This window comes from Sphaeramia orbicularis, chromosome 21, assembly GCF_902148855.1.
Source record: "Sphaeramia orbicularis chromosome 21, fSphaOr1.1, whole genome shotgun sequence".
Lineage (NCBI taxonomy): Eukaryota > Metazoa > Chordata > Actinopteri > Kurtiformes > Apogonidae > Sphaeramia > Sphaeramia orbicularis.
Window position 1 is genome coordinate 6,664,062 of NC_043977.1, and position 26,469 is coordinate 6,690,530.

The 26,469-nt window shown below is 35.5% G+C and overlaps 1 protein-coding gene across 2 annotated transcripts in view; it reads left to right on the forward strand.

Annotated features, from left to right (window-relative positions):
* Positions 1-26,469, forward strand: part of LOC115412168 (neuropilin-2-like) — a 208,172-nt gene that overhangs the window by 129,240 nt on the left and 52,463 nt on the right. For both annotated transcript variants that reach the window (XM_030124508.1, XM_030124509.1), the window contains exons 8-11: positions 1,529-1,673; positions 12,461-12,636; positions 14,359-14,532; positions 18,523-18,667. In XM_030124508.1, coding sequence (XP_029980368.1) covers positions 1,529-1,673; positions 12,461-12,636; positions 14,359-14,532; positions 18,523-18,667 — 640 coding nt within the window. The remainder of the gene's footprint in view (positions 1-1,528; positions 1,674-12,460; positions 12,637-14,358; positions 14,533-18,522; positions 18,668-26,469) is intronic.

Below are 26,469 nucleotides of genomic sequence, written 5' to 3' on the forward strand. Positions count from 1 at the left end.
ACATATGCCAGAACTCAGCCGTATACTGCTGGTGCCTCCAGATCTATTATGGAGAACCTTAATCATACCACAGTTCAGCCTAAAGGTTTTCATAACGCCAAAAGAAAGCCAAAAATGCCAAATGTATACCATAATACTGCCAAAATATTTGCTATCCGGGTCAGTGCATGTGCGGCTCCTTCAGCTAAAGCAGAAATAACAAGTGAAATATGCTGATAAAAATAATAATAATAATAGTATAATTGAATAAGTTGGAGCTGAAGCCATGACAGATGTCTCAAAAGCACTAAATACTTAAACTGATAAAATAACTTGTATCTTGCCTTCGTCTGACTGAACTGGCTGAGTTAGCTTGCTAGCTAGCATTAGCATTAGCCTGTTTGCTAATGACGGCTGATTGACTGGAAAAAACCTAAAAAATATTGACCTTATATTTTAGTATTACTAAAACAAAGGTAACACATTATTTAAATTGGTAAAAACTACCATAAATTGCTCAGTAGGGGTCTTTTATCACACATGCACAGATCAGGAAGTGACAGACTCCATGGTAAAACAGAGTTAGCGTTACAACTTCTTTACTTAAATCTCAGTGAAAACACAAGAGATGTTATATTAAATGCCACCTACTTTGAGATAACCAAATGTTAACACATGTACTTGTGTGTGATGACAGTAAAACTCACTTAAAATAATGTAAAAACACTAATTAGCGGGCTAGCTGAGTGACAGTATATGCATATATCAAAATAATGTTAACATTAGCTAACATAGCTACGCTAACTGACTGTGTCTTGTAATTAAATAAATGGAAATTTAGTAAAACATATGTGTAATAAAATCCTTTGTCTCCTTAACCAATTAGAGCTTTGTGTTTGTGATTATTAGGATTAAAATCTAATTAATGCAGTGATAATTTACCAAAAAATTTCACCAGTCAACCTTTTAGATAAAGCGAATCAGACCTAAATATCAAACATGTATGTAGTATTTTTAGACAACAGTTGCCATTTTTTCATGACATTCAATTAGAGCTACAGATTTGTGGACATGTGTTTAGCAGATGTCGGTGGTATTACATGATAACGTACTTCCATGTGGGTTTTAATGCCAATTTTGGGTTGTTACCTCATATTCAGAGTTTTTCCAGTCATTATAAGGCTTTGGTTCAGTATCTGAGCCAGTCTGGGTTTCACTAAAACCAAATTAATCCAAAACCAGTGTGTGGAGAAAATTATTTTTTCCATTTTCTTGTGGCTGTAGTTAGTTACTCATGTACTTCAGACTTTATGAGTGATTTACAAGGTGTTTTTACACATATATGATAATGAAAATGGATCTAAAGTATGCAGAATTATACATGTTTTGTTGAAAAATGCAAAAAAAAAATTTCAACAATCAACAGCAACAAAACCATTAGTAAACCCTAATCAATGAACTGTCATTATTTAGTTTCACGTGTTACCTTTAAGCATCTGTTAGACATTAGCATTTGTCAATAATATTCCATTTCCTCTTCTTTCTCCAGGTGTTTCATGCCAACACCGACCCCACTGAGGTGGTTCTGAACCGCATCCCACAGCCCGTCCTGGCTCGCTTCGTCCGAATCCGACCTCAGACGTGGAAAAACGGCATCGCGCTGCGTTTCGAACTTTACGGCTGTCAGATCACAGGTAAGAAAAACCAAGAACCTGCTGTTTTCTGCAGCTTTTATCACTTACATGTCCTGCTGATTCTAGTTCTATGTACCAGGAGAGTCAAAGGCAGCTTAGTTCAGGGGCCACATACCAGTAAAACAGTACACCCAACAACCTATAAATAATAAAGCACATTTTTGTCTTTGTTTTAATGTGAAAAAAGTAAAATTATTTGATAAGAATATGAATAACCTGAACCACCATGTACAAGGAAAATAAGTGCAGTTTCAACAGTATTATGTTTATTCATGTTTATGTAAACTTATGTTTTTGTCTTTATATTTTATGTTTCACAACTGTGTATTTTTCTGTTTTCTGTCTTTACTGCACTTTATGCATTTGCGGCTGTCAACTGAGAAATCTAATTTTAATCTTATCGTATCTAATCTTATCTTAACTAAATGTACTTAACTGAGTGGATCCACAAATGCACAAAACATTTAATAACAGTTAGAATTGCACTTATTTTACGTAAGACATTTCAGGTTGTTCATATTTATTTGTAAATGTAAATATTTTGTTAATATAATTTTACTATTTTTCCACATTTTTCACATTTTCATACTTCTTTTGCCTACTTATATTCTAAATTAAGCCTATCTATCTATGTCTGTCTGTCTGTCCGTCCGTCCGTCCGTCCGTCCGTCCGTCCGTCCGTCGATCTTTTGTGCTTATATTGTGTTTATACTGTTTTCATTTAAAATATCTGAGTATTTAAGTTTGCTCCTTCGTGGCCCAGAACTGTCTACATTTCGTTATGTTAGCACATAATGACAATAAATATTCTTGAATCTTGAAGTACACACAGAGTTTGTAGAGGTCATTATTTACAGGTTTTTATTCTATTCTTTTAACTGACATCAGACTGTATGTGGCCCCTGAACTAAGGTCAGTTCGACACCCCCCCACTGTTAATATCTTCAGTAGGGATATCCTGATCCTACCTACAGATCGGTATTGGCTGTCGATCTGGGATTTTTTTAGAAGAGTGGTCGGTAAAAAAAAAAAGTCAGTATCAGATCAGTATCAGCAAAACTAATCCTAAAAAAAAAGTCGGATCAGAAGCAAAAAAATCCACATCGGGACATCACTAATCTTCCATATAGGGCCTTATTGGACCCTATGGTGGCCCAGTTTTGGCCCACAAGCCTTATGTTTGACACCCCTGCCCTATACTGTATACTGAACTGAAATTGAACATACACTATATTGCCAAAAGTATTGGCTCCCCCATCCAAATAATCAGAATCAGCTGTTCCAGTCACTTCCTTGGCCACAGGTGTATCAAATCCAGCTCCTAGGCATGCAGACTGCTTTTATAAACATCTGTGACAGAATGGGTCTCTCTCAGGAGCTCAGTGAATTCCAGCGTGGAACTGTGATAGGATGCCACCTGTGCAACAAATCCAGTGGTGAAATTTCCTGGCTCCTAAATATTCCACAGTCAACTGTCAGCTGGATTATAAGAAAGTGGAAGTGTTTGGGAACGACAGCAACTCAGCCACGAAGTGGTAGGCCACGTAAACTGACGGAGCGGGGTCAGCGGAAGCTGAGGCGCAGAGTGCAAAGAGGTCACCAACTTTCTGCAGAGTCAGTGGCTACAGACCTCCAAACTTCATGTGGCCTTCAGATTAGCTCCAGAACAGTGCACACAGAGCTTCATGGAATGGGTTTCCATGGTCCAGCAGCTGCATCCAAGCCATACATCACCAAGTGCAATGCAAAGCGGTGGATGCAGTGGTGTAAAGCACGCCGCCGCTGGACTCTAGAGCAGTGGAGGAGCCTTCTCTGGACTGACCAATCGCGCTTCTCCATCTGGCAATCTGATGGACGGGTCTGGGTTTGGCGGTCGCCAGGAGAACAATACTTGTCGGACGGCATTGTGCCAAGTGTAAAGTTTGGTGGAGGGGGGATTGTGGTGTGGGGTTGTTTTTCAGGAGCTGGGCTTGGCCCCTTAGTTCCAGTGAGAGGAACTGGGAATGCTTCAGCAGACCAAGACATTTTGGACAATTCCATGCTCCCAACTTTGTGGGAACAGTTTGGAGCTGGCCCCTTCCTCTTCCAACATGACTGTGCACCAGTGCACAAAGCAAGGTCCATTTGGACATGGAGGACAGAGTCTGGTGTGGATGAACTGGACTGGCCTGCACACAGTCCTGACCTCAACCCCATAGAACACCTTTGGGATGAATTAGAGCGCAGACTGAGAGCCAGGCCTTCTGTCCAACATCAGTGTGTGACCTCACAAATGCACTTCTGGAGGAACGGTCCAAAATTCCCATGAACACACTCCTAAACCTTGTGGACAGCCTTCCCAGAAGAGCTGAAGCTGTTATAGCTGCAAAGGGTGGACCCACGTCAGACTGAAGCCCATAGACTAGGAATGGGATGGACCTGAAATTCATATATGAGTCAAGGCAGGTGAGCCAATACTTTTGGTAATATAGTGTAACTTCCCAGTCATTTCCTGGCAGCATCTTTTTTTTTTTTTTCCCATCTATATAATATGATGATAAATAATTGGGTCCATTTGTCCGTCCGGTGCTTCTATTCATACTTTCCCCTTTTTTTTTTGTCTTTCACAGGCACAAAACACACCCACTCACACTCATGGCCTCACTCTTTCATATACATATCCTCCCTCTCTGTCTCCCACTCACATCACACACACACACACTAATAGAATAATACTAGAGTGTGATGTGTGGGTGATAACATCAGAGAGTAACGGGCTCTCAGCTTTCATCTGCAGCCCTGGCAAACAAACACCATTTCAAACCAGCATAATCAGCTCAATACTATAAATAGATAAAACTTAATTAGAGCGTCTGTGTTTGTGAGCGCGTCGCCGTGTTTGTGCGTGGCATGAAACGGCGAAAGAAGGCGTTTTCGATCCATTTGAGTGTGTGTCCCCGCTCCACTGTATCATTATTAGGTTAGGGCCTCTCGCTGCTGCCATTGTAGTGGCCATTGAGGGGGATAGATCCGCTCTTATCTGGGAGGGCTATTTCAGCACCCACACAAATCACAATCACACCAAAACAATATCATACTGTGTGTGTGTGTGTGTGTGTGTGTGTGTGTGTGCGCGCGCTGCAGTGGGAGGACGGCGGAAATCAGATACCGTCCTGTCGACCAATCACCTATTTTTCAAACTACGCTATGTGGACAAAAGTATGTGGACACGTTGGATTCAGGTGTTTCTTTTCTAACAGGGGTCTGGGATACAAAACAATAATAACGACTATTGTCAGAATATAGTTTTATATTATGGGATAAATATCATTGCATTGTTGGGAAATATTGATGTTTTTATCTCAAATCATCATCTTACAGCTGTAAACATGATGTGTCCCAATATTTTTGTCCATATAGTTTATGAACATCAGTATTTTGTTAAAGTTTAAAGGGAGATTTTTCTTCCTCAGTGAGATGTGAAGAAAGTAGATGGTTAGTTGTGGTAGAAAAATTATTATTTACAGTCAGAATATGAAAAATGTTTTAGAAATTTAGAGGAAGAACATTTAAAATCATAGTCATGGATTAAAGAAAATCAAATAAAAACAAAATCAATTGTACACCGACACGAAAATTCACCAGAAACATGCTAAAATACCTTAAAATGTACAAAATATACAAGAAAAACACCTTAAAATACACTACAATGTACAAAAAATAGAAGAAAAACACCTTAAAATACGCTAAAATGCACAAAAAAACACACTAAAATGCTGTAAAATACATAAAAAGTATTTCCTTAAAGTTTGATTTTAATTTAATTTTAACTTATTTTTCGTGTATTTTAATGCATGTTACAGTATTTTTGTGTATTTTAAGGTATTTTTCATGTATTGTATGTGTATTTTTGTATATTTTAATGCATTTTAGAGTATTGTTGTGTATTTTAAGGTGTTTTTCATGTATTTTATGTGTATATTAGTGCATTTTAGTGTATTTTTGTGTATTTTCATGCATATTAGTGTATTTTAGGGGTGTTTTTCAGGTATTTTTGTGCATTTGTTATGCTTCTTGGTGTATTATTGTGCAATTTAGGATGTTTTAGTACATTTTAATGTATTTTTTGGTGTATTTTAGCACATTTTTGTGCATTTCGTTTGTGTTCTTTAGTGTATTAGAAAGAAGACACCTGAATTCAATGTGTGCCAATACTAGTGTCCTTACAGTGTATTTTTCAACTTATTTTAAGACCTAAATTTGCTTTATCTATCACTCTACTCCTTTTGTTTTTTTCATCCACCCGTTTCTGCTGCACCACAGCATTCACAATCCGTCACTTAAAATATGAACAGCGATATGTAAAAACAAAAGGAAAACCAACGGTCCTTCTGTTTATGTTTAGAACCTGCAGAGAAAACTTTTGCACCAAACAGACCCGATAATAGCAGTTCAGGTTCTGTGCTTTTTTCTTTTTCTTTTTTTTTTTTTTCCCCTCTTCTGTCGGATAGACGTATTGACAAACACACAGGCTAACACAGCGCCAGGGGAAACGCGATAATGCCCTGCACAGGCTCATAAAGCAGTCAGTCAGTGACATGTCATTAACTTAAATCACACTTTTATGTCTCCGACTCCACGCTTTTTCCACTTTTCCCTCCATCCCACACCTTCACTGTTGCTGTTTTGCTTCAGTTTTCTTCAGTCATCTCTCCTCTTCCATTATTCTTCCTCTTCTATTTATTTTCCGTAAAGGGTTTAAATGTTATTTTTTCTACTTTAAAATAGGAGAAAATGAGCTAAAATTATCATTATTGTTTAGAATAAAGAGCTGTGAACTTCTGCCAAAGATGCCAATGTATCGGATTGTACAGATATGAAGTGAATGTATTTGTTTATGACGGGCCGGAGGATGTAATGTGACCACTAGAGGGAGCAGTGAGTGGTGCATCAGAAAGTGACCAGATGGGATGAGAACTGTAAAGAAACAACTTAGAGTCAAAGGAGAAAAAAAGGATATTTAATAGAAGCTATTGTTGTTGTTTCCACTGGAGACAACTATATTTCAGGTTTTTTTTTTTTTTTTTTTACTATTTTACTAGTTTTTTACAATTTTACTTTATTTTATTCATGTTTTTGTTTAGTTTTACCATCTTTTGTACTAGTTTTACTCACTTTTAGTCTCTTAAAACCATCTCTTAGTTTAGTTTTTCTATACTTTAGTCTAATTTAATCATCTTTAAGTCTGATTTAACCATTAAATAGTTTGGTTTTAGACTTATTTTACCATATTTTTGGTCCGTTTTAACATCTTTGAATGTAATTTCACCATCTTTCATACTGTTTTTACCCAGTTTTTGTCTGTCTAAACCATCTCTTATTTATTTTATCCACCTTTTCATTGAGTTTTACTAACCTTTACCTTGTTAAACCCATTTCTTAATTTGTTTTAACTAATTTAAGTGTGATTTAACCATTAAATAGTTTGGTTTTATAATCTTTTAGACGTATTTTACCAAATTTTCTTTCTGTTTTAGCATCTTTTTATTTAATTTCACCATCTTTCATACTGTTTTTACCCAGTTTTTGTCTGTCTAAACCATCTCTTATTTATTTTATCCACCTTTTCATTGAGTTTTACTAACCTTTAGCTTATTAAAACCATTTCTTAATTTGTTTTAACTAATTTAAGTGTGATTTAACCATTAAATAGTTTGGTTTTACAATCTTTTAGACTTATTTTACCCAATTTTCTTTCTGTTTTATCTTCTTTTTATTTAGTTTCACCATCTTTCATACTGTTTTTACCCAGTTTTTGTCTGTTAAAACCATCTCTTATTTATTTTATCCACCTTTTCATTTAGTTTTACTAACCTTTAGCTTATTAAAACCATTTCTTAATTTGTTTTAACTAATTTAAGTGTGATTTAACCATTAAATAGTTTGGTTTTATAATCTTTTAGACGTATTTTACCAAATTTTCTTTCTGTTTTATCTTCTTTTTATTTAGTTTCACCATCTTTCATACTGGTTTCACCCAGTTTTTGTCTGTTAAAACCATCTCTTATTTATTTTATCCACCTTTTTATTGAATTTTATCATCTTTTATACTGGTTTTACTAACCTTTAGCTTGTTAAAACCATTTCTTAATTTGTTTTAACTAATTTAAGTGTGATTTAACCATTAAATAGTTTGGTTGTACAATCTTTTAGACTTATTTTACCAAATTTTCTGTCTGTTTTAGCATCTTTTTATTTAGTTTCACCATCTTTCATACTGGTTTCACCCAGTTTTTGTCTGTTAAAACCATCTCTTATTTATTTTATCCACCTTTTTATTGAATTTTATCATCTTTTATACTGGTTTTACTAACCTTTAGCTTGTTAAAACCATTTCTTAATTTGTTTTAACTAATTTAAGTGTGGACTGGTTGGGCGAACTCCCATGAACCCTCGAGCACCCGATGGAGAGTATAGAGCTGGTCCAGCGTTCCACGACCAGGACGAAAACCGCATTGGGATCCCCCCGCATCTTTTTATTTAGTTTCACCATCTTTCATACTGGTTTCACCCAGTTTTCGTCTGTTAAAACCATCTCTTAGTTTGGTTTAATATACTTTATTCAGTGACTGATTCCGTCTGTGGATCCATAGCGTTGGTTCTTTGGTGTTTTCGGTTGAAATAGGTCTGAGCGGATAGAGTTTGGAACATCAGTACTTGGTAGATTGTCTTTAAATCTTCCATGTCCTGAGTCTTACTTCCTCCATCCCTTCTTCTTTCCTTCAGCCCTGCAGCTCTTATCAATCATTTATTTTTAGTACCGTTCTCATTTTTCTCACCAGGCGTTTTGTACAGTAAAGGCCTCGTGGAGCATCTGTGGTGTAGTTTCAGCTTTTGCAGGACGCTGTTATCAGCGAAGGCTCAGTGGGAGAGTGTGTGAGGGCTCAGCTTCAGTGGAAACATGATTCAACCTGTGTGAGACCTTCAAGTGGATGTGTCTACGTACTGGATCCATGGGTTCGTCAGCGTTAAGGGCTCTCATGCGCTGGCTTGTGTTTCTGCTGCCGCGTTCTCCAGAGACTGCCGACGCTCTGAAATATACACAGAGGCTGAAAACAAGGACTAGAAGGAGCAGCTTAATCATAGCTCCTCCTTGTTACTAATCAGTTTGAGCGTCTGTTGTGGAGCTTTTGAGCGAGCTGGTTGTTGTTGTTGTTTACTGTTGATTCATTATTTACTATGGTGAGGCGCCGGTTGGAAACGTCACCGCATTAAACATTCATCTGCACCAAGACCCAAGAATGTCACCATCAATCACCATCAGCCTTCACTGTCAGCCTCCCCCTGCTCCTCCTCCTCCACTCCTTTTCTTCTTCGTCTTCTACTTTTTTGTTGTCCATCTTTGACCTTTTGTTTATCTCCTGCATGATCTCCTCCTTCTCCTTCTTCCATTCCACATCTTCTCCCTTTTCTTTTCTCATTTTTTGTTAAAGCTCAGGTATTCTAAGCTGTTTTTCATGTATTATTTGGGTATTTTACTGCATTTTAGTGTGTTTTTAAAAAAAATATTTTTAGGTGTTTCTGTGTACTGTAGTGTATTTTTTGTATTTTAGTGTGTCTAAGCATGCTTTGGTACATTTTACTGTATTTTCTGTGTATTTTACTGCATTTCAGTGGATTTTTGGAATATTTTGGTGGATTTTTTGTGTTCCTTAGTGTGTTTTAGTGTATTTTCTGTATATTTTAGTGTATTTTAGCATGTTTTAATACATTTTAGTGTATTTTCTGTGCATTTTGATGTATTTCAGCATGTTTTTGGTATATTTTGGTGGATTTTTTTGTGTTTCTTAGTGGGTTTTTTGTATATTTTAGTGTATTTTAGCATATTTTTGGTATTTTATGGTGTATTTTCTGTGTTCCTTAGTGTGTTTTAGTGTATTTTTTGTTTATTTTAGTGTATTTTAGAATGTTTTTGGTATATTTTGGTGGATGTTTTGTGTTGCTTGGTGTGTTTTAGTGTATTTTTTGTATATTTTAGTGTATTTTAGCATATTTTTGGTACATTTTGGTGGATTTTTTGGGTTCCTTGGTGTGTTTCAGTGTATTTACTTTTTATTGTACTGTTTTTTTAGTGTATTTTTGGTATATTTTGGTGGATTTTTTGTGTTGCTTAGTGTGTTTTAGTGTATTTTTTGTATATTTTAGTGTATTTTAGCATATTTTTGGTACATTTTGGTGGATTTTTTGGGTTCCTTGGTGTGTTTTAGTGTATTTATTTTTTAATGTAGTGTGTTTTAGTGTATTTTTGGTATAGTTTGGTGGATTTTTTTGGGTTCTTTAGTGTGTTTAAGTGGATTTTTTGTATATTTTAGTGTATTTTAGCATATTTTGGTATATTATGGTGGATTTTTTGTGTTTCTTGGCGTGTTTTAGTTGATTTTTTTGTATATTTTAGTGGATTTTTAAAATATTTTTTGTGCATGGTGGTACATAATTAATCCAATCATTCACGGATGGAGGGGTTTAGGTTTGAGGTTTAGCAGCCTCAATGTCAGTAGCACAAACATTGATCATGGACAAATAGAAATGGATTATTAGTGGATGTAAACATGGTTCAGACTGGTTCAATACAATAACTATAAGGCCTTTTGGACTGGTATAAATGTGAATGGAGGGAATGAAATTTAACCAAAGATGACAAGAAAAATTAGGCATCATCAAAACTGCAGATATTCTGTTTGTGTTTTTTGTGCATTTTATCATATTTTTGACATTTTTAATGCATTTTTGTGTTCTTTAGAGCATTTTAGTGTATTTTAAGGGGTTTTTTTGAGTATATTTTGTGTGTTTAAGTACATTTTAGTGTATTTTAGTGTATTTTAGCATGTTTTTGGTATATTTTTTATTTTGCCTTTTTCTTTGTTCGTTCGTGTGTTTTAGTGTAGGTGTATAATAACTCCAACAAATCTGGTTCAGACGGGTTCAACACTTCAAATTTGACCAAAGACAAGAAAAATGTCTTAAAAAGTCATACATGCAGCTTCATCAAACCTGTAGATAACCTGTTTGTGTATTTAGGTTATTTTTGTGGATTTTAAACGACAAGAAAAATGTCTTAAAAAGCTACCTCCTGCATGATCTCCTTCCATCCTGCATCTTCTCCCTGCTTTCGTGTTTTCTTTTTCCTTCTCTCGTGTTTTGACACACTTCATACTCAAATAACAGCGGCTACTGTGTTTCCTCCTCTTTGTTTTTTGTCGTTTTTCATAGCGTTGACACATTCTGATGCTTGTCAGACTGATTGTCAGTGTAATAAACAGTATCCCTTTGATCTGCAACACGCTTTCATTTAGTTTCTTTCTTTTGGGAGTTCTTTGGCTCAATTCCCCCACGTAGAATCCACGCTGCTTGCACAGTTGAAGTTTTGCATCCAAGTTTGCACCAACAGGATGAAAGATAACAATGGGAATTCATGGAAAGCTGCTCAGAAAGGCTAAGGGCTGTAGCGTTAGCATTAGCATGATTTAACCCAATGATGAGGACGAACAGTGGAAAACAAAGGATTCTGACCCCAAACTTCGACAATATTTTTATCTTATTAACAAAGGCTGATAAAAAGCAGAAAAAAAGCTGTTCTGTGATGATAATACCGCAGAAAAAGTTTATAAATAATTTACATTTGACTGTTTATTACTGATTAAAGTGGTGTTCAGATTAAATGTCTGTTTGTCTGACGTCTTCTAAATGTTCTTCATTTACTTCCACAGACTGGAAGTGCAATGCAGAAAATATTTAACTTGGATATTTGTCATTTTGTGGAAATGTCAAGTGGTTTGTAGTGCATTTAATAAAAGTCAAACATCAGCCTTTTTAATGTCAGAAATAACCGAATTTGTCTATTTCTGTCGGTGCTTGGGATTCGATTATGGAACAAACAGAACTGCAAAAACACAGACGCATTCCTGCTTAAAAGTGCATTAAAATTCCAGCCCAGAGCGACGTCTGATAGAAGAGAAGTGGTTTAAATGGTTTAGCCTTTAAATCAGGGGGGTCAAACATGCAGCCCGTGGGCCAAAACTGGACCGGCAAAGGGTCCAATACGGTCAGTGGGATGGATTTGTGAAATGTAAAAATTACACTGAAGACATTAATGATCAATGTTGAACTGGTTTTAGTTCTTGTTCCACATACAGACCAATAAGATCTAAATAATATAATGACCTATAAATAATGACTGGGTTTTTTTCTTGGTTTAATGTGAAAAAATATTACATTATGCCCATAAATAATGACAACTCCAATTTTTTTCTTTGTTTTACTGCAAAAAATAACATCAAACTATGAAAATATTTATATTAACAAACTATCCTGTAATAGTAAAATGTGAAAAACCAGAACAAATACGAACAACCTGAAATGTAAAAAGAAAATTAAGTGTAATTTAACAATATTCTACCTGTTATTAAATATTTTGTGCCTTTGTAGATCTGATCTGTAATGCACATGTATAAATGATCATTTGAGTCATAATATAATTAAAATTTTGCTTATTTTTCCTTAACAAATAAAAAAAATCTGGTTATTCATATCTTTTTTCTTTGGATAGTTTGTAAATGTAAATATTTTCATAATTTAATGTTATTTTTTTGCACTAAAACAGGAAAATTTGGAAAATTTAGTATTTTACTGTCCACATATTGGTCTGAATGTGGAACCTGAACTTAAATAACTTAAATAACTTCCATGGGTTAAATGTTAAATGTTGTGGGTGCTGATGTTCAGTCTTGGTTCCTGTGTTTCCTGTGCAGATGCTCCCTGTTCAGAGCTCCAGGGCATGTTGTCAGGGCTCTTACCGGACTCCCAGATCTCAGCGTCGTCCATGAGGGACATCCACGGGTCCATGGGCGCCGCCCGGCTGGTCGCCAGTCGCTCAGGGTGGTTCCCCAACCCCACCCAGCCCATCGCCGGAGAAGAGTGGCTACAGGTGAGTCACAGCGTGATTTCTGCTTTTCACAGTGTATTTAGTTTAGTTTAGTTTAGTTTAGTTTAGTTTGGTTTGGTTTATTTCAGACACCAACATAAACATGGGGAAAAAATAAAACAAAACAAAAATAAAAAATTGAAAGTACCATGTTTTCACCATGTGTGGAAGTATTTTATTGGTAGAGATGATATAAAAGTGTTCAGGAATCTAATATTGGCCACATTAAAATAAATAAATAAATAACATGGACACCCAAAGGAAAACAATCAGATGTGATCCATAAATCTGACTTGAGGTGATGTTGTCTTTGAGATGATGGAATAAGAGTCATTCTGTGTAATCCGTCAGAACACAAAGCTGCAGCCTGAGGCCGTTCAGCCTGATTACGTAACACCTAAGCGCTGGTTCTCAGAGGCATTTGGAGGGAAGATTATTGACGACAAGGAAATAAAAGTGTATTTCACAATAATCACGACTCAGTGTGACGGGATGTGAAGTGATTCCTGCTTTCGACGCCACACTGAGCTGCAGACTGGGACGTTTATTCAGCGATTCTGTCCATTTTAACAGCAAAATAGAAAAGTAAAAAAGGCCCACAACTGTACCCTGTCTGTGTATTTAGGGTATATTTTACTGTATTTTTTTGTGTATTTTAAGGTGTTTTTTTTGTGTATTTTATGGAATTTCAGTGTTTTTTTTTTTTTTAATTTTGAGGTGTTCTCCTTTTTTTGTGTCTTTCAGTGTATTTTAGCATGTTTAGTACATTTAAGTGCATTTTTTGTGTATTTTAGTGTATTTTCTGTGTGTTTATGGTGTTTTTGTGTATTTTATTGAATTTCAATTTATTTTTTGTATTTTGATGTGTTTTCAATTTTTTGGTGTGTATATTTCAGTGTATTTATCATGTACATTTAAGTGTATTTTTTGTGTATTTTAGCATATATTTGGTATATTTTAGTGCATTTTTTGTGTTATTTAGTGTATTTTTTAAATTTTTCTCTTAATTTTTCTATTGTTTTATCTTATCTAAGACTATGTTCAGACAGCAGGCAAAAATGTGGTCCAAATCCGATTTTTTTGCTCATATGTGACCTGTATCTGATCTGTTAAAGACAGCTTGAACAGCACAAATCAGATTTTTTTCAAATCCGAGCCAGACCACTTTCATATGTGGTCCTAAATCCGAAATGTAGCTGATATTTTGCAATGTGACTTCAATCTGAACGGCCAGGTCGCATTTATCCGACCTTTACGTCATTGAAATGCGACAAACGTCAGAATTCTGCGTCCCAGGAGGAGGAGCGATGGGAAAAACATATTTCCTTCTGTAAACACAGTGCGTATCTGCGTGGTCACGTATTCCGTCAGGACCTCTTTATTCCATGTGGGTCACTTCAGGGTCACATTCAGTTCAGACTCAAAACTGGCAGAAGTTGCATTTAATGTGGAATATGAACAAACACAAAAAAAATCGGATTTCACCCAAAAAAAATCTGAATTGCTCATTAAGACCTGCTGTGTGAACGTAGCCTTAGTGTATTTTTTGTGCATGTCTGTGTATAATAACTCCAACAAACATGTTTTATACTGGTAAATGAAAAGTCTGAAATTTGACCAAAGACGCTGGGAAAAAAAAACATCTTAAAATGTCTTAAATCCATCGTCCTTAAACCTGCAGAAACCCTGTAGCCTGTAGTCATAAGACTGATTTGTGTGTTGCAGGTGGATCTCGGCGTGCCCAAAATGGTCCGTGGCATCATTACCCAGGGGGCTCGGGGGCTGGAGGGGAGCACCAGCACCGAGAATAGAGCTTTTGTCCGGAAATACAAACTGGCTCACAGCCTGAACGGCAGAGACTGGACGTACATCACCGACAGCAAGACGGGGTTAGCAAAGGTAAAGAAAACCCAGACCTGCAGACGCACACGTCCACTGTCCTCCATTCACTGTTTTTAGTGCATTTTAACAGGTTTAAGTACATCTAAGTGTATTCTTTTGTATATTGTAGTGTAGTTTACCATATTCTTGGAATATTATAATGAATTTTAGTGTATTTTAACATGTATAAGTACATCTAAGTGTATTATTTTGTGTAGTTTAGTATAGTTTAGCATATTATTGGTATATTATAGTGCATTTCAGTGTATTTTAACATGTTTAAGTATACCTAAGAGTATTATTTTGTGTATTTTAGTGTAGTTAGTATATTCTCGTTATATTATAGTGCATTTTATTGTATTTTAGCATGTTTAAGTACATCTAAGTGTATTATTTTGTGTATTTTAGTGTAGTTTAGCATATTCTTGGTATATTATAGTGCATTTTAGTGTATTTTAACATGCTTAAGTACATCTAAGAACATTATTTTTTGTATTTTAGTGTAGTTTAGCATATTCTTGGTATATTATAGTGCATTTTATTGTATTTTAGCATGTTTAAGTACATGTAAGTGTATTTTGTGTATTTTAGTGTAGTTTAGCATATTCTTGGTATATTATAGTGCATTTTAGTGTATTTTAACATGTTTAAGTATATCTAAGAGCATTATTTTTTGTATTTTAGTGTAGTTTAGCATATTCTTTCTTGAATATTCTTGGTGTATTTTAGTACATTTTTTGTGTTCTTTAGTGTATTTTTGGTGTATGTTAGTGTATAGTAACTCCAACAAACATGGTTCAGACTGGCTCGACACAGTAACTCTGAGGCCTGTTGGACTGTTATTTATGTGAATGGAAGGACTGAAATCTGACCAGAGGTAAAGAAAACCCAGACCTGTATGCATACATGTCCACTGTCCTCCATTTGCTGTTTTTTGTCTATTTTAGTGTATTTTGATGTTATTTTAGTGTAGTTTAGCATGTTTTTGGTGCATTTTAGTGTATTTTAGCACATTTTAGTACATTTTAGTGTTTGTTTTTTTTGTGTATTTTAGTGTAGTTTAGCATATTCTTGGTGTATTCTAGTGCATTTTAGTGTAATTTAGCACATTTTGGTGTATTTTTTTTGTATTTTAGTGTAGTTTAGCATATTCTTGGTGTATTTTAGTGCATTTTTTGTGGTATTTAGTGTATTTTTGTGCACTGTGTATAATAACTCCAACAAACATGGTTCAAACTGGTTCAACGCAATAACTTTGAAGCCTGTTGGACTTATTTACGTGAATGGAAAGACTGAAATCTGACCAAAGAGTTAAAGAAAACCCAGACCTGTATGCACACATGTCCACTGTCCTTCGTCCACTCTGGTCTCTGTCAGTTCTGCTTCATTTTCAGGGTATTTATAACTGTCTTTCAGTCCCTCTTTGCACCTCGGTCTGTGAGCTTTGTCATTTTCAGGGGAAAAAAAGCCGTTTTATTACAGCCTGGGCTCTGATAATAATTCAATTTAATCACCTCAGTCCTCATTCTCGGTGCTTCCCTCTTAAGTCCTCTGTTACTGCGTCTTTCTGCTTCCTTCTGTCTTATATCCTCTCGTTCACTCATCCTCTATTTGTCTCTCATGGGTGTTAATTAAAAATGTCTTCTCTGCATCACCACTCAGCTCTGCTGGCAGTCTGACTCTGGGAGACGACTACTTTACTCTCCCTTCTCCACTCTGAGACTACAGCTTAAAACGCTTTAATAGTACTTCTAAGCGCCTGGTTTCTGTAAAAACTCGTCCTCTCTCATCTGCCTGTCTTCACAAATAAGTATCGGGGGGGAAATTCATCGTATATTTCTTTTAAAAGGTGGAAGACAGAGGATACATTTCAATTACAGCTTCAGAAATCTGCATTTTGAAAGGATTAGAGCTGTCATCGGTTTGGAAGAAAGCTTGTGTTTTTGCTGGAGGCGTTTGCAGAAATGTTTGGGAATCAAAGCAAACTCTGTTGTTGTTTTTTATGGCACATGTCACACTGCCCAAGGAGAAAAAAAAACAAAAGGAAAAAAAAAAAAAACGCTGATTAGTGTTGTGACATTGCCTAATCAGCACGGGAAAGACAGCGTCGCCATTCTGCAGCAGCATTGTTTTTTAATTGAAATTAATGTGATGAAAATGCAAAACTTTACCAGGACTGTTTTGCTTTTTAATGCTTTTTATTGGTATTTAATGCAGTAAAAACCACTTAACTATGCAGTGACAGGTAACAGGATGGTGACAGGAACTGATTTTATTTGAGTTCTTATGTGTTAACAGGGTTCTTCGAGTTCTTAAAAAGTCCTAAAAATCTTCAATTTACAAATCTGAATTTAATACTTTAAAGGGCTCATATTTGTCTAAACCCGCTTTTCTTAGTCTGTGGTTCATTTATTTGTGTATTTGGACCCTAATAGTTCCGACAGTTTGAATTTGAACCCTCCAGCTGCTGCAAAACTATCTTTATATTGGGCAAAAATCCAGTGGATCTCTACAACCTGTTTTAATTTGTTACGCTTTATAACTCGTTACATCACGACATTTGCACATATAAGCAGACTTCCAACGAACATTTCTCCGAGTTCAACACAACTGTTTGTCAGCAGCAGCGGTTGTAGTAAAAACTGAAAATACATCCAAACTTGGAGCCGATTCCCTAAAATGTTCAGTTGTTGGCTGTATTAACAAACACAAGTGGCTGAACAGGACAGAAAGCACATACAACAACCTGGAGGGGGCGGGGCCTGAAGTGGCTCATGTGCATTTAAAGAGCCAGCGCTCCAAACCACCTTTCTGGTAATGTGATGTCATGAATTGCGTACAGATAACACGTCACTTTTAATTAGCATGTTATCTGTACGTATTATAAACTTTCAGCGTGTATATTTACACTGCGTAGAATAACACGCCAGTTGCACGATTAGTGGTTAGGGTTACGTTTAGGGTTAGCTGCAATTAGCGCGATTAGCAGCAAGCGAGATTAGCAGTTAGGGTTAGAGTTAGGGTTAGCAGTTAGCGATTAGAGTGATTAGCGATTACCAGCTAGCGCATTGACACACCATCAAATGGCATTAAGTAACACATGAGAGGATGAAAATGCGTACATATAGCACGCCAAATGCAATAAACTGGCATCACATACAACTCGATTTCATGAGATCAGTCTGTTTCTGGCGTCATTATTCAGAAATAGGGTTGAAGATGGACCTGTGGAGTTGAATGAATGAAGAATTCAGACCCAAGCAGAGCATTTCCAGTTTATGGAGACCACAGGGAAATGTTTAACATGCATAATTCCATTTAAAAAAAGCAAAATGTCACTCCTCTAAAAAAGTCTTTAAAAGATATTAAATTTGATATTGTCAGTCTTAAGTTATGTTGGTATAAACTTGTGTTGAAATGTCCACGTTGCAAAGAAAGTAACATTAGTCAACTCAATTCCAACCCAACAATTTGTACTGACATTATTGTTAATTTTGCAGCCACCAGTGAGAAACGACCGGGAACAGTGTGAATAAAGGCACTGGAGTAAATAAATACATTTTCCTAAATTCTAGGAGTCACACATTTTTGCCAGTATGGTCATGAAACAGACGTTAAATTCTGTTCTAAGTAGTTTTAAAAAGGTCTTAAACCGTCTAACATTTAACTTGTAGAACCCTGTAGGAAGCCTGGTTTAGTAGCAGAGGTTTGAAGCCACTCATGCGTCGTAGTGGAGTCGACAGCTCATATATAACATGTTTCCTGTGAAGTCGTGAACTTCGTTGCGGTTCAGTTCATTGGATCACACAGAATTGAACATTTATAGATGAGCTGATCTGTGGAATGTCAGAACATCCTGTATGTACAGGGGGAGATCCTTCCCTGGAAAAACTCCCAAAATCCACTCTGTCACTTGGACACATCATCATCCTACGCTTTTAAAACACATAATCTGTTCGATACAAATCATTTCACATCTGGAAATATTCACTCTTTGCTGTTTTGCAGATTTTCGAGGGGAACAGTCACTACGATACCCCAGAGGTGCGTAGGTTTGATGAGATCGTGTCCCAGTACATCCGAGTGTTTCCAGAGCGGTGGTCGCCTGCTGGGATCGGCATGAGGATGGAAGTCCTGGGCTGCGACCTGCCCGGTAAGAACAGCCCAGTATGGACCAGTATCAGTTTTAAATATGAGCCAGAATCTGCATTATTGCGTCATTATTTTAGCTCATTATTGACACTAAATTGCAGCTTTTTCTTGAATGTGCTGCAGCCTGAGTGTGAGAAACAGATGCATATTTACACATGAAATGAAGGTGAAAGAAATACAAGTTAAAGTGCATTTTAAAGGGTCTATATGTAGTATTTCTACTGTCAAATTTTTTTTTTTTTAAATTCGCTAAATATTAGAATAAAGAGTTGTGAAGTTCCGCCAAAGATGCCAATGTACGGGACCGTAGAGATATGAAGTGAATTTATTAACGATGGACCGAAGGAATTGTGTGACCACTAGAGGGAGTAGTGAGTCACTCTGTCAGTGACCAGATGGGATGAGAACTGTAAAGAAACAACTTAAGAGTCAAAGAAAATAAGTGATAAAGATAGAAGCTGTTGTTTTCAGTTCTAAATGAACACATTGGGGTTTGATAGTTAAATGTCAGCGTTTCTTCTACACGGGTGAGTTTGATTCTGAGGCTTATGAAGGTATACAGTTATTATGGGATGTTCTCATCTTTGCTAAGTTGCCGTTTGTTGATCCGCTGTTCAGACTAAACTGTGACAGTTCTGACCTTGTTTGTTGGATTCAAACAGATCTTTAGTTCAGTGATTGACAACACAACCCGAAGAGAAAACAGAGGTGATTAGTGGTTTTACTGTGGCTGTTTTCAGTCTGAAAACAGAGCTAAGCTAACAGAGCTAAGCTAACAGAGCTATAATGTAAACTATCAGCCGACACAGCACATGAACATTATAAGACAGTGTTATTTTTAGAAACTTAAAATGAGCATCTATGCGTTTTAGTTTGAAGAAGAAAACTTGATACCATAATACAGATGCGTAGAAGGCATTTTAGTTTATTTTATCCACCTTTTAATTTGGTTTTACCATCTTTTATACTGGTTTTATTAACTTTTAGTCTGTCAAAACCATCTCTTTGTTTGGTTTTACTCTACTTCAGTCTAGTTTAGTCATCTTTGAAGTCTGATTTAATCATTAAATAGTTTGGTTTTACGATCTTTTAGACTTATTTCACCAAATTTCCTGTGTTTCATCATTGTTTAGTTTAGTTTAGTTTCAACATCTTTCATACTGGTTTCATCCAGTTTTTGTCTGTTAAAACCATCTGTTAGTTTGGTTTAATATACTTTAGTAATAATAAGCATCTATGAGTTTTACTTTCAAGACAAAAACCTGATGATACCATAATACGGAAGTGTAGAAACAATGACTTTTATAGTTTATGTGGATACATAGCGTTGATTCTGGAACATCAACACTACACAGAATCGCTTTAATATCACAACTTTTTTTTTTTTTTAATTTGTATTGTCCACACACCGCCATTTATATTATAACCAACATCCATATTATAACGCACAACACTGAAAGCAAATGATTCAGATAAATTATTCAGCAGCTGCATTGAAGAGCAATATTTCCCAGTATATACAGTAAACAGGGTCACATATACATAATTTTACAGGATATAAGAACATAATTACAAAGGAAACATGAGTAAGTCGAATGTTACAGCATTAATCTGTTTTGCATATGTAACGACTGTGTGTGTGTGTGTGTGTGTGTGTATAAAACTCTCCATTGTCTTTGTACATGACTGTGTTGTGTGAAGTTAATCTTGTTGCTCTATAGGAGGTATTGCAGCATGTCTGGGCAGGGATTAACATGTCTAGGTCATGGGACGTTCTCTAATAGTGGCCAGCTGTGTATTAGTGTGTGTCGTTGTGTGTAGTAACATGTAGCTGTTGTGTTGTGAAGGATTAGTCTCAGTATAGCGTGATTGATGAGTTATGGTTTTCATAAACACGCCATCTTGTCTTCAATTAAAGCAGAAAATAAGGCTTCCTTTCTCTTACTTAAGGATTTGTTTAAACAGCTCTTTGAGAATCACACACCATTACTCTTTATGTTTCTGTCCTCGGCTTCAGTCGCACCATTAGTAACAATAGTTTAGTGTTGGATGGAGCCTGTTAGCGACGGCAAGAAAATAACTCTGTTTAACAGGAAAACTGTGTGAATTTTGCAGAATAATGATGCACTGGATAAGAACACCAGCAGGACGGACGACGGATACATATGGACAAAAGTATGTGGACACGTTGGATTCAGGTGTTTGTTTTCTAACAGGGGTCTGAGATACAAAATAATACCAACAAATATCAGAATATAGTTTTATATTGAGATAAATATAATTGTAGTGGTTAGTTTGGTTGAAATTGTTACTTTTTCTTCCAAAATGCCTCAGAGGTTAATTGGACTGAATTTCTCTCTACATTGACTATGATTTTAAATGTTCTACCTCTAAATTTCTAAAATATTTTTCATACTCTGACTGTAAATAATAATTTTCTACCACAACCAGTCATCTACTTCCTTCACATCTCACTTAGGAAGAAAAATCTCCCATTAAACTTTAAGGAAATATTGATGTTAAAACTGTATGGACATAAATATTGGGACACATCATGTCTACAGCTGTAAAATGTCCTGTTCATGAGGATTGGAGATTAAAAAAAAAAAAAAAAAAAAATCAATATATCCTAAAAGTTTAATGGTGATTTAATTTTAGTGTATTTTTGAGTAGCTTAAGGTGTTTTTTGTGTTTGTTTTATGTATTTTAGTGCATTTTAATGTATTTGTTGTTTTTTATCGTATTTTAGCACATTTTTGGTATAATTTAGTGTATTAGGAAAAAAATAACCTATAACATATATATATATATATATATATATATATATATATATATATATATATATACACACACACCTGAATTCAAGGTGTCCCAATACTTTTGTCCATATAGTGTATGTATAGGTTGTTGTTTTTTTTATCCATGACTATGATTTTAGAAGTTCTACCTCTATATTTCTAAAATGTTTTTCATGCTTTGACTGTAAATGATAATTTTCTATGACAACTAACCATCTACTTTCTTCACATCTCACTTAACTTTAAATAAATGTTGGTGTTTCTAAACTATATGGACATAAATGTTGGGACACATCATGTCTACAGCTGTAAGATGTCCTGTTCATGAGGATTTGAGATAAAAACATCAATATTTCCTAAAAGTTGAGTGAGATTTGATGAAAGTAGATGGTTAGTTGTGGTAGAAAAATATCATTTACAGTCAGAGCATGAAAAATATTTTAGAAATTTAGAAGAAGAACATTTAAAATCCGTCATGGATTTAAAAAAAACAAACAAACATGAAAACCAAACAAAATCAATGTTGAGAGAAATGAAGTCAAAACCATCTCTGAGGCATTTTAGAAGCAAAGATAACAATTTAAACCCAACTAACCAATGCAATGATATTTATCCCAATATAAAACTATATTATGTCAATATTGTTTAGTATCCCAGACCCCTGTTAAAAAAGAAACACCTGAATTCTTCATGTCCACATACTTTTGTCCATATAGTGTACCAGTGTTCATAACCCTACATCGCTGTGCTCTCCTGCCATCAGATCTTAGTGCTTTGGTTTGGTTTGGTTGTGACATGTGACAGGTGAGGACGAGGACAGGAAGTGACACATATGTGGATACCTGTTCCCAGTGGACGTGGAGAAGGCGGTCGGTGCTAAAGCAGAGTTGAACCTGTCACTAGAACCACAGACCACAAGGAACAGTCTATCCTAGATGTGTCAGGACTGTCCAGGAGCTTGGAAATGATGGGTAGGGCTGAGACGAACCAAAACAAAGCCCCCACATGGGTTTCACCAAGATCATGCAGACCCTTCCTTTGGATATTCACTGCAGTTAACCCTTTGTGGACGACTGTGTTTCCGGCGCCCCAGTTTTCCATTCACCGTCATTCTGATTACGGTAACCGTAATTAGAGCGTGGGGCTTTTTTTGGCCAAAGATGTGATATTTGCCTCGTTAAAATGTTCTTGAGTACTCTAGATGAGAAATGTAATTATTACCCTGCCCCCCGAAGTGGAGGCAAGGGGTATTGTGTTTGGTTCGGTTTGTTTGTTATACGGGTATGTATTGGCAAGAATCTGGCAATAGGATACAAATCACAAAACTAGGATCACAATACGTATCCGATATATCATGATACTGTTAAAAAGGCCTTTTTTTTTTTTTTTAAGATGATTTCCTGGAAGAATTGAATTACACCAGAAATATGTACAAATACGAAACACATTTTTATTTGATCATAACAGGATCTAATGCTGTATCACAAAATTTTCTTGCGTTAAAACTTAAATTATGTTTTACAGACATTACACTTTAAAATCCTGTTCAAATGTTTATATTCTATTAGTTCAGAACTAACATCAGAACATTATTTTTGTGCAATCCCAACAAAGGAACTAACATTATTTCATAAAAGAGTGTTAAATAATAATAAATAAAATATAAACAAATAAGAAAAACAAAAAACAAAAATGGACCTCCACCATATCTGCATTTGAATTAATACTTAAAAATATTCATACAGTACTTTTTAATATCGATACAGTATTCTGAAATGAAATATCACGATATATTGCAGAACCGATATTTTCTAACAGCCCTAGTTTGTTAACTAAAACTACTGGTTGAATTCATACCAAATGTGGTTTATAGATTAACAGTGACCCAGAATGATTTGATCTGATTACATTTTGGAAAAAGTAGGTCAAAGTTCAGATTTTTTATGAATTTTTAAAAACTTTTTTTTTTCTCTATTTACTTATAATGGGTGAAATTTCCAATATCTGTAGCAGCAAAACTATTGGTTGAATTCATACCAAACTGACTTTATAGACTGCCATTGACCCAGAATGGATCTCCTTAAATTTTTGGAACAGTAGGTCAAAGTTGAAATTTTTTATGAATTTTTAAAATCTTACTTATAATGGGTGAAATACATGCGAGGGGCGGGGTTTGTTGTGCCTGGCACCACTTGTATATTCCTTAATTTAGGGGTCATCTTCTGTTTTTGTAGGAAGGTCTGGAAACGAGTGGACTTCCTGTTTAATTTTAGCTCGTAGACAGGTAATTGGACGTGACCTTTGACCTCACACTGTTTGTTCTGGAATATGTGAAATATAAAGTCGAGCTGTAAGATTAAAAAGATTAAAACCTGAACAATAGGAAAGGCCAAGGCGTGACACCACCATACTGTAATAATGTAGAAGATAAAACAGTCTAATTCTGGTTTTAATGAATCCAGCTCAGTTTTATTTTTATATGTTCTGCAGCAGCGAACCCCCACTGTGGGAGAATTACCACCACTACGACTCAAAGAATTTTTATGAAATACTTTATCATTATTCACTGCAGAGGCTTTTAATATGAATATGGATCCACATACAGACAAAGAGCGAGGGTTTAACTTCGTGTAGCTTTTCTCTGTTAAATTTCCAAAGATTTGAAGTTGATTTATGTCATTTTTGAGTTGACTTAAAAACTTCTGCTACTTCCTCAAAATAGGAGTACATGCTCTAAAAACAAGAGATTCTGCTGTGAACGCCTGTGAATTTAAATAAATTCAGTCATTATCACCAATTCTATTCTAATTTAACTCAAGTAATAAAAAAGTTAACCTTCAGGTGAGCATATTATGTACACTTTACACTTCATGTTGTAAAATTCAAAAGTTGTTCATTTTTTGCAGATTTTTTTTTTTAACCCTTTTATGCATAGTGGTCACTCCAGTGGACAGTTCTCCTCCAGCTGTTCTCTTGTATATTCATGGGTTTTGTTGTTTTAGTTCCATATCAGCCAACACAGTGGACACTTCTGCATCATCCCATACACTGTAATTCATACCATTACTGTAACTTTACTGTTCTTGATCAACCTGATCTGCAGTAATATGTGTTAAATCAATTGCTAATTGTTATTAGACTGTAATTAACAGTTTTCTTTATCAAAAAGTTTTGGGTTTTTTTTGCATATTATTTGCATGAAGTGAGTAATAACTAGTATTAGAGTATGCTAAAATGTGAGAAAACATCAGATTAGCTGCATGAAAAATGTTTTTATTTCATAGTTTTCACACAGTATATCACTTTCTGATAATGGGTTTTAAATACATGTTTGTTTTTGCTTCAAAAATTAAATGCATGGTGTCCAGCTGAGTGGACATTTTTGTAACTCCATGGAAAATAGGTTCATAAAAAAATTTCAATCGCATTGTTTTTTTCACGCCTAAACAGGAATAAAAATACTCAGGAAAAAAAAACTCAACTAAGGTTCTCATAATTCATGCATGAAAGGGTTAAATTCTGATCCAGCCAATAAAATCGGCACATTGTAAACAATGGGTAATTTCTACACTAACGGAAGTGAGTGAAAAAATGCACATTAATACATTTTAGAACATTTGACATTGCAACACTGCAGTGATTCCACTGATAACACAGATAAGTATGTGTTATAACTCATAAAGTGACTCGGGCAGAAACACTGTAGGATGAAGGGAAACTGGAACCCTCTGACACCTTTGATCCACTGGGATTCTGTGTGAAATTATGGCTAAACTTGATGAAAAGGAGCACAGCGCTGCTATTATGTCTGCAATTACACCCATTTACTTCTGTCTACAGTCACTTTTACTAATTAAGCCGTGTGCTTTCCATTTTAACTACTCTTCTATTTAATTGTGGCCCAAATGAGAGGACGTGAAAGGTGGCGTATTGAAATTACTTTACTCTTTTCCCTGTAGTTTTTTGTCTCTGATTATATTATAAATAGTGATGCAAGTTATAGCAGCGATGTCTTTGTTTTAGTGCAAAAAAAGTCAAATGACATTGTGAAAATGTTTATATTTTCAAACTATCCTTCACCAAAAAATGTGCACAACCATGAACAACCTAAAATTTCTTACAAACAATATTCTGTCTCAGTTTATCATTTACACATGTACATTACAACGCACAGATCACAGTGGATCTACAAACATACTAAACATGCCGTAACAGAATATCGTTAAAATTGCACTTATTTTACTTCAGAAATTCCAGGTTGTTCACAGGTTATTTGCATTTTTTGTGAAAGGATAGTTTGTAATATGTATAAGTAAGTGTAAGTGTAGTGTAGTAAAATGTACATTTTACTTTTGCATGTTTTTACACTTAGACAGAGAAAAATGTAGAGATACTCTGATTGTATTTTATTGGTCAGATCCACTTTAGATCACATTGTTCTGTATTTGGCCCCTGAACACCTTAACTGTTAATATCTTCAGTGTTGTTTGCACTGGATTGGACCTTTTAGGGGGTCGGTTTTGGTCCACAGGCCATATGTTTGACAGCTCTGCTTTACAGTGACAGAATAACACAGACCTGGACACAAACAGACAAACTCTGAGAGATGTTTTTATGGACATTAGTGGCATCGTACACATCAAGTCTGTGTCCGTCTGCTAGTGATGTAGTTCTCAAAACCGGTCTTGGTCTCGGGGTCAGTTTTTTGTGGTCTCAGTCTTGTCTTAGTCTCAGACATAGCGGTCTCAATGGGATTTGTACAAAAATCGCATCATCACAGAATAGTATCATTATTTATCACACACCCTCTTCAAAACATAAGGACAGTATAATAGAAGAAATAATATGAACTAGTCAGGACACTTTACACCAGTGCCTTCTGTTCTACAACTTATATGAGTAATAATCATGTCATGTTGATTCTAACTCTAGTCTGTTTTTGCTCTTGGACTTGGTCTCGCCTTAGTGTGTCATGGTCTTGGTCTTAGTCTTGCTACCCTTTGGT